This window comes from Tachysurus fulvidraco, chromosome 5, assembly GCF_022655615.1.
Source record: "Tachysurus fulvidraco isolate hzauxx_2018 chromosome 5, HZAU_PFXX_2.0, whole genome shotgun sequence".
Lineage (NCBI taxonomy): Eukaryota > Metazoa > Chordata > Actinopteri > Siluriformes > Bagridae > Tachysurus > Tachysurus fulvidraco.
In genome coordinates, this window is record NC_062522.1 from 33,482,425 (window position 1) to 33,496,840 (window position 14,416).

At 40.7% G+C, this 14,416-nt stretch overlaps 2 protein-coding genes across 6 annotated transcripts in view; both read left to right on the plus strand.

Annotated features, from left to right (window-relative positions):
- Positions 1-388, plus strand: part of card14 (caspase recruitment domain family, member 14) — a gene marked incomplete at its 5' end in the record, with an annotated part of 16,917 nt that extends 16,529 nt beyond the window's left edge. The window contains one exon of the mRNA XM_047814129.1: positions 1-388. This exon is cut by the window's left edge and continues 922 nt beyond it.
- Positions 389-1,133: 745 nt separating this feature from the next.
- On the plus strand, positions 1,134-13,227 carry LOC113656871 (E3 ubiquitin/ISG15 ligase TRIM25). Of its 5 annotated transcripts, none has more exons than XM_047813956.1 (13): positions 1,134-1,292; positions 2,181-2,831; positions 3,523-3,618; positions 4,365-4,598; positions 5,553-5,721; positions 5,824-5,868; positions 6,080-6,124; positions 6,550-6,624; positions 6,755-6,898; positions 7,708-7,803; positions 9,643-9,702; positions 9,844-9,980; positions 10,087-13,227. In XM_047813956.1, the coding sequence occupies exons 2-13, from the start codon at positions 2,208-2,210 to the stop codon at positions 10,480-10,482; spliced, it is 2,121 nt and encodes a 706-aa protein (XP_047669912.1). In that variant the 5' UTR covers positions 1,134-1,292; positions 2,181-2,207; the 3' UTR covers positions 10,483-13,227. The 5 variants fall into 5 exon arrangements, with proteins under 5 accessions (XP_047669912.1, XP_047669914.1, XP_047669913.1 ...); XM_027168300.2 differs by having other exon boundaries at positions 1,137-1,292; positions 2,158-2,831; XM_047813958.1 differs by lacking the exon at positions 6,755-6,898.
- The last annotated feature ends 1,189 nt before the right edge of the window (positions 13,228-14,416 follow it).

Genomic DNA, 14,416 nt, shown 5'->3' on the forward strand with positions numbered 1-14,416 from the left:
ATAAATACAATATATGAACTAGGGTTTTCCCCTTCATTATCACACTTAAGCTTGCCCTAACCTTTATCACAGCACACACTCCTCATGCTGTTGGGTTTGTGCTAATAGATGGTTGTATTTAAAAAGAAATAATTTCAACAATTTGTCCCAGTCTGAAGTTTTTTCTAAAGCTGATCAAAAACCAGATTAAAATGTTTACACTGTTAACATCATGTCTAAGTGAAACTCCGGACACATCCGCTGTCTCTAGTGGTATTTTTTTAAGTAATTTAATTTACTAATTAATAAAATCAGATTTGTTTTCATTTATCTAAAACTGAGAACCGAAACATGTCATTTTTGTCCTGCAGATATTTCTGTTTACCAATAAAATCTGGTCTGTTACAAAGAAAAGTCGATCGTGTCGTTTACTTCAGCTCTGTGATGACTGATATTTATTTGTTTTATTTTTATCTTTAAACTGAACTTTAACTTTAAACTGAACTTTAAACTGAACTTAAACTAACCCTTTAATCCTCTGTAAACATTTTAGAAATCTGTAAATACACATTGATATTTGATTCTTTAATTTTTTTAAACGGTTGAATGTCAACCTATTGTTTAATCATTGTTGTTATCGTTGACATCTTAATATTCTATTTAACTTAAGATATTTTAGAATTTATAAACTCTTTATTTTTTAGTGCCGCTGTTTGTTTACTCCACCACTAGGTGGCGGTGTAACCGCTGTTATTATTTATAAGTTTATTCGCCGGAATAGATTCATGACTTTTGTTTGTTTGCTTCTTTCTATTCTTTATAATTTTCTACTGCTCTAAATTAATTTGTTTTACTAAATATATCGGATGTAGATTAAAGAATAAAGTCCTGAAAGATCGAATATTTACGTCAGCATGCAGCTCGTCAGCGCCCCGTGTTTACCGTAACGCCGCGTGTATACGCTCACACATCCTCCCAAACCACCCGAACCTACTGAGATCCGCGCATCCATGTCCTCACATCAGCACAGATTTGCGGTATTATTAATAACGTATTATTAATTACAAATGAAGGATATTGAATGTTTTAATTTGTTTAGATTGTTCACGAATTATGTCGTATTTCATGTGCGCTTTCGTGCGCGTGTTTACGGTAATTCACTTATTGAAGAAACGAAACTTAGTGTTGCGATGAAACCCCAGCAGAGTGTGTGTGAGTGTGTGAGTGTGTGAGAAAGAGAGAGAGTGTGTGTGTGTGTGTGTGTGTGTGTGTGTGGAGTCGCTACAGAACACCGTCATTTAACTCGACATTCTGTAAGTAAACCTTATAACCTTATAATTACTTTTATATTATCTGAATAAAGTGTAACTCGCCTCAGGCCTCAGGCTGCTTTCGGTTTGTCACAAGATTTATGACGACATTTTACTTTTATTTTCTCCTCTTATTTGTTCTCTAGGAGACTTTTAGCTCTGTTTTCATCTTTATTGTGTGTGTTGTGGTGATTCTGAGCAGATTAACGTCGAGTGTGTGAGATTTAGTCAGTAACGACAGAGAAGAGGAAGAGAGGAAGAGATAAGAGAGAAGAAGGGAAGATGAACAGGAAGTGCGGAAGGGTGGAGGAAGGAGGAAGAGATGAAGGGAAGAGGTAGAAATGAGGAAGAGGTAGAGGTGAGGAAGAGACAAGAGAGCTAGAGAAGAAGGGAAGATGAACAGGAAGTGCGGAAGAGTGGAAGAACGAGAAGAGGAAGGAGGAAGAGATGAAGGGAAGGGGTAGAAAAGAGGTAGAGGTGAGGAAGAGGAAGAGATAAGAGAGCTAGAGAAGAAAGGTATATGAACAGGAAGAGAGAGGAGGTAGAGATGAGGAAGAGGTGAGGAAGAAATAAGAGCGCTAGAGAAGAAGGGAAGATGAACAGGAAGAGGTAGAGAAGAGGAAGAGGATGGAGAAGGGAAAGAGGTAGAGATGAAGGGAAGAGGAAGAAGTAGAGAAGAGTTAGAGGGAGGAGAAGAGAAAGGGATGTGATGAAGAGGATTTTTGTTATAGATCTTAAAGCCACTGGTCTACAGCTTTCGGACTTGTAAAGTTTCTGTCCTGAAAGTCGACAGGATGTTTGTCACTTCAGCTGGAACTCATCAGAGCAGCTTGTGTAGATGTTTACTGTGTGTTTTGTGTGTATTCAGCTTCATTCCTGCTTCTCCTACAGTCTTGAGCATTTCTCACGTTGTACTTCATGGCTGAAGTGACCGACGCCGTGGCTCTGCTGAGCCTCGAGGAAGATCTGACATGCAGCATCTGCTTGTGTCCTTTCAACGAGCCGGTGAGTCTGAACTGTGGCCACAGCTTCTGCCAAACGTGTCTCCAGGAGACTTGGAGCAGTACGAGTTCTTACTTCTGCCCTCACTGCCGCACACATTACCACACCAAGCCAGACCTGAAGAAGAACACGGTGCTCAGCGCGGTGGTGGAAACCTTCAGGGCCAAAGCTGGAACGGGGTCAGACGAAGGGACAGACGGCGTCTTCGGTGCCGCCGGCGCGATGCGCTTATCACGTCCCGAGCCCAAACCCATCATGTGTGACATGTGCACCACGGTCAAGGCAGTAAAAACATGTCTGACTTGCATCACGTCGTTCTGCTCAGAGCACGTGCGCCCTCACACGGAGAACCCTCTGTTCCGCGCGCACGAGCTGTGCGAGCCGCTCTCCGACCTCGCGGAACGCCTGTGTCCAGAGCACGGGAAGCTGATGGAATTCTTCTGTGCGCGGCACGAGAGGAGCATCTGTAGCAGCTGTTTGCAGCAGAGTCATAAGGAGTGCGGGTTCTCCACCCCCAGCGAACAGCGCACGAAGATCGAGGTGACGAGTCAAAATTACTTTTAAAAAAAATTAAATTTTAAATTAATTAATAAATAAATCTTAAAACTCCACCCTGATTTATTGATGTGTATAAATAACAGGAGTCAATTTCTAATAAAATTCAGACCTTTTTTTCCGTTACCCACAATGCCGTTCGACATCCTGCTGCTAAAGAGAGAGATGCAGCGGGACTTTAGTGCTTTAGCGGCTCGTCGACTTACAGTGGAAGCGGGTTCAGATCCTTTTGTCCTTTTATTTTTTTTCTCAGCTAGTCACACTTTATCTTGACTTTATCTTTCTTTGTTCCTGGATCAGTTGACCTCGGTGCTCCGTCTGTTCTGATAATGAAACAGGTTTCCATTACACTCTACATGCTGCTTAATCACCTGAAACTTTCCTGCTGACGCTACTATCGTCACGCTCCGTTCCGTCCCGGGACTCCGGCGTCCTCATTACTTTCACTCTGGAATTCTTGTTCATGTTACTCTGAGTCCAGCAGTGAAACCCGACTCTGTTAAAGTGATCTATCGGTTGTGACATCAGAGCGACACGTGGCCGCTCGCTTACACGCTCAGGATCACTAAACACATCTCACATAGTACTTCAGGAGAAACAGACGTGATGAGATACAGGGTGGAGTTTTGTAAATGTTGTCGTGGTGTGAATTTTGTTTATCTGTTGGTTTGTTCAGACGGATCTGAGGGACAAGCTGAACTTTCTGGATGGGAAAACGGAAAAGAACCAGAAGGTCATAACAGAGATGAGGGAGCAGCAAAATAGGCTCAAGGTAAGTGTGTGTGTGTGTGTGTGTGTGTGTGTGTGTGTGTGTGTGTGTGTGTGTGTGTTTTTAATTTTGTAATCTTAAGATGTCTTCATGTTTACTCACTCTTACATCAGGGATATTATCACTGGGTGTTTCCTGACTGAAGACAAATCTAACACATCTAATGCCTCGTAGGGTGTGTACGTGTGTGTGTGTGTGTGTGTGTGTGTGTGTACGTGTGTGGAAGAGCTGTTGTGATGAATCAATCACAGGACGAAACCGACCTCTAATCAGATCCTTTACTAATTCTTTCCCCTCCACAATGATCAAGCAGTAAGAGCTTAGCAACAGTAACTAAGGACAAGCTTTACTTATGACACTTTATAATCCTTTACAAACCTTTTTTATTGTTGTAGACAACCACACTGCTTGTTAAGGAGGCTTTAAGCTCCGCCCACTTTACCTTTAACTCATATAGCCCTGAAGAGATTTCCTGTGTTTTTATATTTATATAAGTGAAATAAATCTTTAATTCTGACAATAAAAACATTTTCATCGATACAGAAAGGTTCTGATGCACGATTATTTATAATTATTCACAATATTCACACAGTAAAATCTTCCCAGTTCATACGCTAGGCTCTACTGAGGGGGCGGAGCTTAGTGTCATATAAAGGTGATACATTTCTGGTTGATAATAAATAAAGGTGTGCGTTCAGCCACTCGTGAGTGTTTCCCCGTAGCTGACCCGATCCGGCGTTCCTCTGCAGGAGATGTCGGTGGTGCGTAAGCGTGCTCTGGAGGCCGAGTATCAGCAGATCCGGGACATGCTGCAGAGGGACGAGCGAGAGGCCATGGATGCTGTGGATAAAGAAATGGAGAGCGGCAACACCAAGCTCAACACCCTGATCAAGAAATTTAACCAGAACATTCAGAAGATGAGCTCCACCAGAGATGAGATCACCAACCTGTTGGCCAGATCTCACTCTCTGGACTTCTTACAGGTAAGAACCTGGGCACGCTGACCAGAGGAATTCTGTGAAGATCTGACCTGCTCAAAGACAAGTGGCTTTAAAATGTGGCTGTAATTACAGTCATAATGAGCAGGTGATTTAAGTCAGTCAACATTCTAACAAGATTAACTATTAAAGGTGCGGTCTCCGATGTTTGAGAAATGCTTCAGAAAACTGAGTCGTGACCACATACTAAAAATCAAAACAAAAATCGAAACAAACGTGTAGCCAATGAGCAAAAAGGGGCGTGTCTTGTCAATATGGGCGGAGAGAGTGTTCAGTGCGCATGTGTGACATTAGCAGAAAGTGGATTTAGCATCGACATGGAGGATAAAAAAAAGAAAGAAACACTCTCTCCGACAAGACCCGCCCCTTTCTGCTCATTGGCTACAGGTTTGTTTCGATTTTTGTTTTGATTTTTAGTTTGTGGTCCTGACTCAGTTTTCTGAAGCATTTCTCAAACATCGGAGACCGCACCTTTAATATCAATATTTATTATGATTGACTGATATCCTGATCATCATCATCATCATCACTTAACATAATGCAGTAACTAGAGCAGCTCATATACGGATCATGAACCACTACATAACACCAGTTAAATGATGAGCAGCTGAGTTTATGAAGAATTATGAAGGTGAAATTCTTGATTGGATAATTATTAAATAATGCTAATTAACTCTGGTAACTTTGACCAGGTGGATAATTATGATAATTATTTCCTATCTATAAGTGATTAATTTTAATTGATTAATTGTACATATGTGCGTCATATCTGTAAATAGATCACCTGGTTTAATTAATGTTAACGATGGAAAGGTCACCGTGGTGATGAGTTTGATATTAAACGTTAGAGGGACATCAGAGCCTCTTTCCTGTCTGAATAACTGGATTATAAGAATATGACAAGAAATTAAAAGAATCTGATGCTCCTCTGTGCTGTAGGCATCTGTGGAATTGCCCTCTGTGGTGAACTTTGACCCTTTCTCCCCTCGGATCAACCTGGACTCTAAGCGTGTCATCGCGTACCACTCCAACATTGTTAACCTGAAGGAGCAGATTAATAAAATCCTGCGTGAGCCGGTGGAGAACAGGATATTCCTCCTCAAACCAGGTGTGTATCTGTGTCCGTGTCCCCGTGTCCCCGTGTCCTCGTCCTGTTCTGTAATTGAATGTAAACGCTTATACGGAGCTCTGATGTTGAAATACTTTACAGTTCCTGGAAAGCCGGGCTCTGGTGAAAGTGAGACGAGTTGCACAGGTGACAAAGAGAAAAATAAAATAAATAAATAAGTTACTGACCGATGAAATCCGTAGTAAAGGTGGCGGCTAACAGTGAGACTAACATACATGTAGTGTCCCTGACTGATCCTGGTGATCTTTAGCTAACTCGTATCAGTGAATTATTCATTAATCATTTCAAGGCCTCGGTTTAACTTCAAAGGGAACAAAGTGTGTGTTTTGTATTTTAGGTGGCGGCGGAGCTTCAGGTAATCCTCCAAACCCGAGGGAACCTGGTGAGTGTCTCAGTGAATAATAATCAACAGTCATTATTAACATAGCTGCATAACAGCGATCCACGGGGTCCAAGCACTCGTGGCTAACAGCACCCCCCAGTGGTCAGTTCTGTCTAATTTAAACGGATCACTTAAGTATAAATAACACACATGAGGAGCTTAGCGCTGAAAGCTAACTGTTTGGCTGTGTTTTCAGTAAACTACAGGAATCTCCTTACACTTTAGCACAATAATAATAATAATAATAAAGTGAATAATAATGTACAACAGATTACATCACTGATATCGACTTCTAGATGGTTTTAAAAATGGTCACCACATAAACTCCCCTGCGGAACGTTTACTTCTGACTTCCTTTTCATTTACGTTACTTTCAGCAGCATGCAGGTAAAACACCACATCTATGATCAATATATTGTCTTTAGGTCCTGCCCCACGTGAAGACTTTGGATCACAGCCCAAAGGTGGTCCTGGAGGATCAAGGAGGAGACCACAACCGAGTAAGACACTGAGGACGGTTCCTACTCGTTCACGCTCACTGCTTTAAAAGATCTTACACTCTTAAATCGTCCTTAATAACAATCAGATGCACTGTGAAACATTCTGCAGTTTAATATCTGTGTTTTAAAGGAGACAAAAAGGAGAACCGAGATCACAACGAGCGCAAAGATCCCAGAGATCACGAGCGCAAAGATCCCAGAGATCACGAGCGCAAAGATCCCAAAGATCATGAGAGCAAAGTTCACAAAGTTCACAAAGATCCCAAAGCAGAAAGTAAGTTCAAGCAGAATAAAAAAAAAACAAGGATCACGATTTAAAAAGCAGAGACGTGTAAATGTAGTCGACCTTGTTTGTTCCACAGATTCAGAGACTTTATAGTTTAAAAGCTTTGTTCTGTCCTTCAACACAATTCAAATAATTGCAATAGATTAAAACCCTGGATTATAAAATACAGAAAGCTTTATCATCAAAATGTGTACTTAGAATCATAGTAATAGACGAGGATGGATGGATGGACGGAGAAAGAAACAAAGAATGGATGGATGAGGGTTCCAGTATTGTGTAGTAATGCGTCTGGACCCTGATGACTTGATCACGTTAAAGCAGGGAGAAAATGAAAGAGGGAAAAAAGCAGAACAAAAAGAATAGAGTAGTGGAAAGGAAGAATAACTAGGAAGAAGGCGGTTGTTCTTTCAGCAGATCATCTGGTCCACATGTTTAACTTGGCACAGGTTTTGCTCCAGATGCCCTTCCTGAAACTACCCTCCCATTTTTATCTGCGCTTGGGCTCGGCACTGTGAGTTAACCACTCGAACCCCATGAGGGCACGAGAGCCTGCAGCTGGACCACCAGGACGAGAAGAACAGAAGAAAGAAAGTGCACTGATTGGTTGATTGGGTGATTGATTAGTGCAGTGATTGATTTGATTGGTTGGTTCAGTGATTGATGGGTTGGATGACTGATCGATTGTGATTGGGTGGTTGGTTGATTGATTAGTTCAGTAGTTGATTGATTGATTGATTGATTGAGAGCTCATAAAAGTGTTGTTTGTTTGTCTCTTGTGTTTTGTTTTTTCTACTCAGAAAGTAGACGAGGTGCTAGCAAAGGAATGAATTCGGCGTTGTCCAGGAGCATGGACCATCTGGATATGGATATGACTATCAGACCTCCTGTTCAGGGTAAGAAAAAGAATGATCATGTTCTGTGCAGCTCACTGATCAGATCACAGACAAACGGAGCAGTGAGGAAACTAAACACTGCAACACTGGAAAAAAGCAGATCCAAACAAGTACCTGAGTAGATAACAACAGCTCCAGATCATCTCCGTGAAGTTGGCACCCCATAAAAAGAAATAATCACCAAAACTATGCCATTCGTTTGTGCTATTTGTGCCGCAAAAACGAACATTTGTGCTGGTTTGGTGTTTGTGATATTAAACATTATTTTTTTGACCGTGTGACGTCACTTTCCACCCCACATTGCCCAAATCGCTCAAAACTGGCTTAGTTCATTTGTGCACATTTGTGCCATTAAAACATACGCTGTATCTGTTTTCCTTCCTGAGATAAAACCAAAATATTTCCGGGAACTGTGACGTCACTCTCCGCCCCAGTTCGTCTAAATCACACAAAACTGGTGTCATTCGTTTGTGCTCGATTTGTGCCGGTTTGTGCCGCTGAAATGGACGTCAAGTATATCTCCCCTTCTCAGAAATAACAAAAACTGTGACGGCACGTCATTGTATTGTGCTGCACACATGCTTTGAAGTACATTTAATTTTAAATAAAATTAAAAAAAAAAAAAAAAAATCTAAGAGCAAATGCTCACCTTGTTCCTCTGCCAGAAGTTTTTTTTTCCTGTTTTGTTTTCTTCACTATGCAGTGATTAAGGTAAATAAATGTTTTTAATGGGCCAGAAACATGTTAAATGTCTATTGACTGTTAAAAGCATTCAGAAAACTTAAGACAATACATAATTTATATTTTTCCGCATTTTTATTGGACAAAATCCATCTTACAATATTAGTACAGACAGAGAAGTTACAGTACATTGCAGGTAAGATGCAAGATCACAGAGCATTGGAGATTAGCTAAGAAAGAAAACGGAATACATTACCTGAACATTTCAAGCACAGATCTAGAATGCTAAACTCCACAGTTAAAATGGGGAAAAACACTGCAAACAGTAAAAACCAGCACCGCGCAAGCACAGAAAAAGCGTGACCGTGTTTAAACAATAAGTATATAGAACGACTTTTTTAAAGAGACAAGTATAATTAAACAAGCAAGGCTCTATTAATAGCCAACACATATTTTATAAGGAGCTCCTGCATGCATTTACAGTGTATAAATAATTATGAGATTAATGAAAGAAATTACAGAAATATCTAAAAAAAAATTTTATTACACTTTTCCCCCAAAAAAATTCCCCAATAGAAGGGCGCAATGTACTGTTTTTTCAGTCCTGAGTCATTTAAAGAAACCGTTTTTATGAATGGGACATTGGATCACAAATAGAATCGGATTGTCGTCCAAATCGTCTCAACCCGGTGCTATTTGTTTGTGCTGTATAACACCATATATAACTTATTTATTCCCTTCATAAGGAAATTATAAAATGTCTCGAGGAGACGTGACCGCACGCAAGCCGTTCTATATAACTATTGTCTATAAGAGCAAAAACCCTAGTGCACTGTCATCTTAGTGCACCACATTGTCCTAGTGCACTAAGTCATCTTAATGCACTTCATTGTCCTAATGCACTACATCACCTTAGTGCACTACGTCATCTTAGTGCACCACATTGTCCTAGTGCACTACGTCATCTTAGTGCACCACATTGTCCTAGTGCACTACATCTGTAGTATATTAACACTCCTTGGTTTGAGACATAACCCATGTTATGGTTCTGAATCGATGTTAAAGTTTCACTAAGCTTAACTAGAACTTTCTCAAAAAAAAAAAAAAACAATAAAATTCTTTATTGTTTATCGTGATGTTTTTTGTCTTTCTCACCAGTTCCAGTGGATAGTCCGCCGTCAACCATCAGCCATGCTATAAGGAGTGAACTGCTGAAGTGTGAGTGACAAAAAAACAAAAAAAACAATTCACAGAACGGTTTTTCTGATCAGCTACAGAAATGTGTGTGTGTATGTGTGTGTCTGTGTGCGTGTGCGTGTGTGTGTGTGTGTGTGTGTGTGTGTGTGTGTGTAAATTTAGATGCCACCATGCTCACCTTTGACTTCAGGACGGCACATAAACGAGTGGCTCTCTCTGAGAACAACACCAAAGCGTCCGTATCAGACGATCCGTCTCCGTACCCAGACATCCCACCTCGCTTCACCGTGTGCTCGCAGGTCAGAAACCATGACATCACAACAACAGTTAACAGCCGATCGTGTCGTTAGACCAAACGTTCTGTAATACGCCTCATGTACATCACTTCCTGTTTGATTCTCACAGGTGCTCTGTAATCAGAGCTTTTCTCACGGCCGTCATTACTGGGAGGTTAAAATGAGCAGCAATAACTTCTGTGGTTTGGGTCTGGCGTACGGCTCCATCGATCGGAAAGGTCCTTCCAGCCGTCTGGGCCGGAACACGCAGTCCTGGTGTATCGAGTGGTTTAACATCAAGCTTTCGGCGTGGCACAATAGCAGCGAGACCGTGCTGACCAACCCGAACCCGAGCCGCGTGGGTGTCCTGCTCGACTGTGATAACTGCACCGCCACCTTCTATAACGTGCAGGACCGCGCCTACCCCATCCACACCTTCGTCTTTCCTTTCTCCCAGCCCGTGTACCCGGCCTTCTGGATCTTCTCCAGCGGCTCATCTCTTACACTTTGCAAACTCAATAATTAACACTGCATTATAACTGTGTAGTGTTAGTTAGCAAAGTATGGTGTACAACAGAGATCTGTGTATTCACTCTGATATATAACTCCCTATATATAAATAATAACTCCCTATATATAAATAATAACTCCCTATATATAAATAATAACTCCCTATATATCCCTGAGATACAGAAATATTCAGATTTAAACGTTTAAAAAGATTTTATAGGTTCAGTCAATATACTAGTTGTTGAAATCAGTGGTTGTGGTGATTGTACGACTGATTAACGTTTGGTTGATTCTGATTGTTTAATATCATTATAATACCTAATATCTCGCTACCTGTCGTTCACACTAGCACCGATAAGCTCGTTATCGAGGTCATATAGATATTAAATGAAGGCCAAAGCCCAGAATGTATAACTACATGGGACGTGTAATGGTCACTTTCTAGTGTGAACAAAAGGTAAAGCGACTCGGGTTTGCGGTTTTATTTCTAAATGATCATTAAGTGAGGAATAAAGGAGAGTCAAATTAGTAATCCAGGTATTTTAAAGGTTCGGATGCTAACGGCTGTCCTGTGGGTAAGATCTATAATATAATGCGAGTAATTTAAAGCATTATTAATTCATGTATTGAATTTTTTTTGTCTCTTGCCTGTAGATGTTTACTGATGATCAGCTCTGTTTGTCTGAACCCTGAGGGTTGAGTCATTTACTTCACACACAGCTTTTATTGATAGCAGGCAAACCAGGCCGAAGTTCACGTGCTAGAGAGCAGAAGAATCAATAAGATTTCTGTGACATTGATCTCGGGGTCGACAAACATCTGTAGGACGTGAGACTGAGCTGAGCTGTAGGACGTGAGACTGAGCTGAGCTGTAGGACGTGAGACTGAGCTGAGCTGTAGGACGTGAGACTGAGCTGAGCTGTAGGACGTGAGACTGAGCTGAGCTGTAGGACGTGAGACTGAGCTGAGCTGTAGGACGTGAGACTGAGCTGAGCTGTAGGACGTGAGACTGAGCTGAGCTGTAGGACGTGAGACTGAGCTGAGCTGTAGGACGTGAGACTCAGTGTTTAACAGAGTTATACATCACTCTGCTGTGGAAGTTCAGGTGAATGTTGGCACTTTATCTGCATTTTATTGCCTTGATGGTAGGGGTGCCATTATATCACCACGCAACCACACACACAGAAACCCCTCCTCCCCCCGAGAGACATCGCATTTTAAAATAGAGGTCAAACGAGCATGTGCTGAAGTTCAGTTCTGTCTCACAATAATAACCAGACAGGTAACGATCGCCATGACGACTTTGATATACGATGAACCGCTTTGTGCTTCTGGAAAGGGCTTAATGATGAAACTGGAGCTTTTTAAGAAGCTAAGAGTAATTTTCTGTCTGGTGCGCAAGTGGGTCAAGAAGGTAGAGAAGATGCAGCTTGTTTCGTTATAATGTCTGGATTTTCAGATGAAGAGTTCTGGGCTTTGTGTTCTAGGAACTAGGAAGTGGTTAATCTAAATCTCGTCTCTTCCTCAAGTTAAGAAGCCTTCGCTGTTTACGGAAGCTCGGTTTGTATGTAGATCCCAGGTGGACAGTTGGACCTGGTGATGGAACGAGGGTTTATATCTTCTAACACTCTGTAGAGAACACAGAGAGTTCTGACATGCTAAACTCTGTGAGAGGATGAAACTCTGTGCGCTCTTGTGTTAACATGTTCGGTTCGTTTTGTCTTAACACACTCCAGAGCTGAGCTGACCATGTGTGGAGTGAAGGGAACATCACTTTATAGCAACAACATGAGCGTTTGTCTTTGATGCTGTTGGAGTACATCATAGGAACTTCTTCAAGTATTCTGAGAACATATTATAATCTCATCATCTTGTAATGTCACAAGCCGAAATCTTGTGATGTATCTGATTACGTCACACGCCCGAGTACGACGGGTACGTCGTGGACAGACGGAGCTTTAAGGCTGTCTCGTCATGTTGCGGTGTAGCTCGTGATTGAGAGACATTAAGATTGAAAGCTTTGACTGTTTGTGTCTCGGATTATCAGGTTCAGGTAACTTTAAAGTGCCTGGATATCCTGATGAGGACGGCGAGACCCGGGCGGTTCGACTACCTGGGTGATGACGGTATGAATTTAATATTCATACGAGCCCGGATGTCACCTAGCGCTCCATCAGACACGGCTGATAATTCCGCTTAGGACAGCCACTGATGTGCAAACTGTGAGCACGAGCGACTGAGCGTTTATTTACTGATCATCATTCGTTCTAAGAGAAACCGGAGAACTGATCCGGGATCAGGAGAAAGCGTCTGATCTACTGACGCCGATCAGAAGTAGACCTCGGTCAGACATAGATGACTCAAACACACACAGACTTGTTGGTTCTCCTTTAGGGTAAATTGAGTTTCAAATCTTTCTCCGTTTCTCACGTGTTCGGGTCTCGTGTTCACTGTATATAATTATTACATTTTGTGTCTGTATCGTGATTAAAATGTGCAGTGTTTCATGTCGTGATTATAATATTAACACGATATTTCGCTTCTTCTTGTTCACATTTAAACAAACATTTAACAGATTTACTGTCTGTCCTTCACTCCGTTAACGCAGAACGATGGAATATTTCTGTTCTGATGATTTAACACAAATCTGAAGTTCTCCAGTTAACCAGTTTCTTAAATCAGAAATGTCTCTTCTTTATGTAACTGTGGAAAATCTCCCTTTATTGTTCTGTAATAACGACAATAAACACACGTGCATCCATCAGTGTCTCCTCGTTCTGTATTTATGTTCTTTTGTTCTGTCAGAACTGTGAGCTTCAGCTTCTACCCAAACTTCAGAGGTGTGTGATGATTAATGCTGGTGAGGCTTCTGATTGGTCAGGAGGTGTTGATTAATTATCTGTAACAGCAGCTCTGCAGGAGTGATTGTTGGAACGTCAGTGCTGAGTGACGTCAAAGCCAAGTCTGTAAATCTGTCTGTTAATTATTTTTTATATTTTGTCCTGACAGATTTAACCCTAAACTACGCAGTGCATTAGTGTCGAACTGTTCTATTTAATCCTTAGAGAACAAATAAAAGTTTTTTTTTTATTTCAGAACACGAGCTCCTGCGTTAGTGTTTATAATTCTGTCCTGTTGATTTACACACATACATAAACTTCGTCAGGACCAGCCACCACTTTCCCTTCCATGGTGTGTAAATATGTTGGAGAGGTTTTTAACTCTTTAGGGAACAAACAGGTGGTAAAACAAGTGGTAGATTCCTGCTGAATACGTCTCTGTCTGGATGAGAAGAGAAACAGACACAGATCTTTTATGATGTTACAAATCTACTGTATGGTGCATGAGGAACTGAGCTTATTTCTTTATTATTATTATTATTATTATCATTATTACAAATATGTTCATGTTAGTGATAATTGCTGCTGTTGGTTAAAAAATGCTATAAATATGCAAAAGAATTACAAGTGAAATGGAAAAGTTCACTAAAGTTTAACATCTTTTTTACTATTTAGACTATAAGTAACTATAGAGTTTACTATTTAATATTTTTATACCTTTTTCTGTTTACTTTGAAGTTATTCAGATTAATATAAAGGATTTGTTAGAGTGCAAAAACACCAGGAATGTGTGTGTGTGTATATATATATATATATGGACTAGGGTTAAGCTTGCCCTAACCTTTATCACAGCACACACTCCTCATGCTGTTGGGTTTGTGCTAACTGATGGTTGTATTTAAAAGGAAAAACCTTTAACAATTTTTCCCCAATCTGAAGTTTTTTCTAAAGCTGATCAAAAACCAGATTAAAATGTTTACACTGTTAATTGACATCATGTTTAAATGAAACTCTGGACACATCTGCTGTCTTTAGTGGTATTTAAAAAAAATCACTAATTAATAAAATCAGATTTTTCATTTATATCTAAAACTGAGAACCGAAACATGT

Coding starts and splice junctions, on each gene's coding strand:
- LOC113656871 (XM_047813956.1), top strand. CDS start 2,208: ATGGCTGAAGTGACCGACGCCGTGGCTCTGCTGAGCCTCGAGGAAGAT. Junction 3,619..4,364: donor AGCAGCAAAATAGGCTCAAG/GTAAGTGTGTGT, acceptor GTTCCTCTGCAG/GAGATGTCGGTGGTGCGTAA. Junction 5,722..5,823: donor GATATTCCTCCTCAAACCAG/GTGTGTATCTGT, acceptor AATACTTTACAG/TTCCTGGAAAGCCGGGCTCT.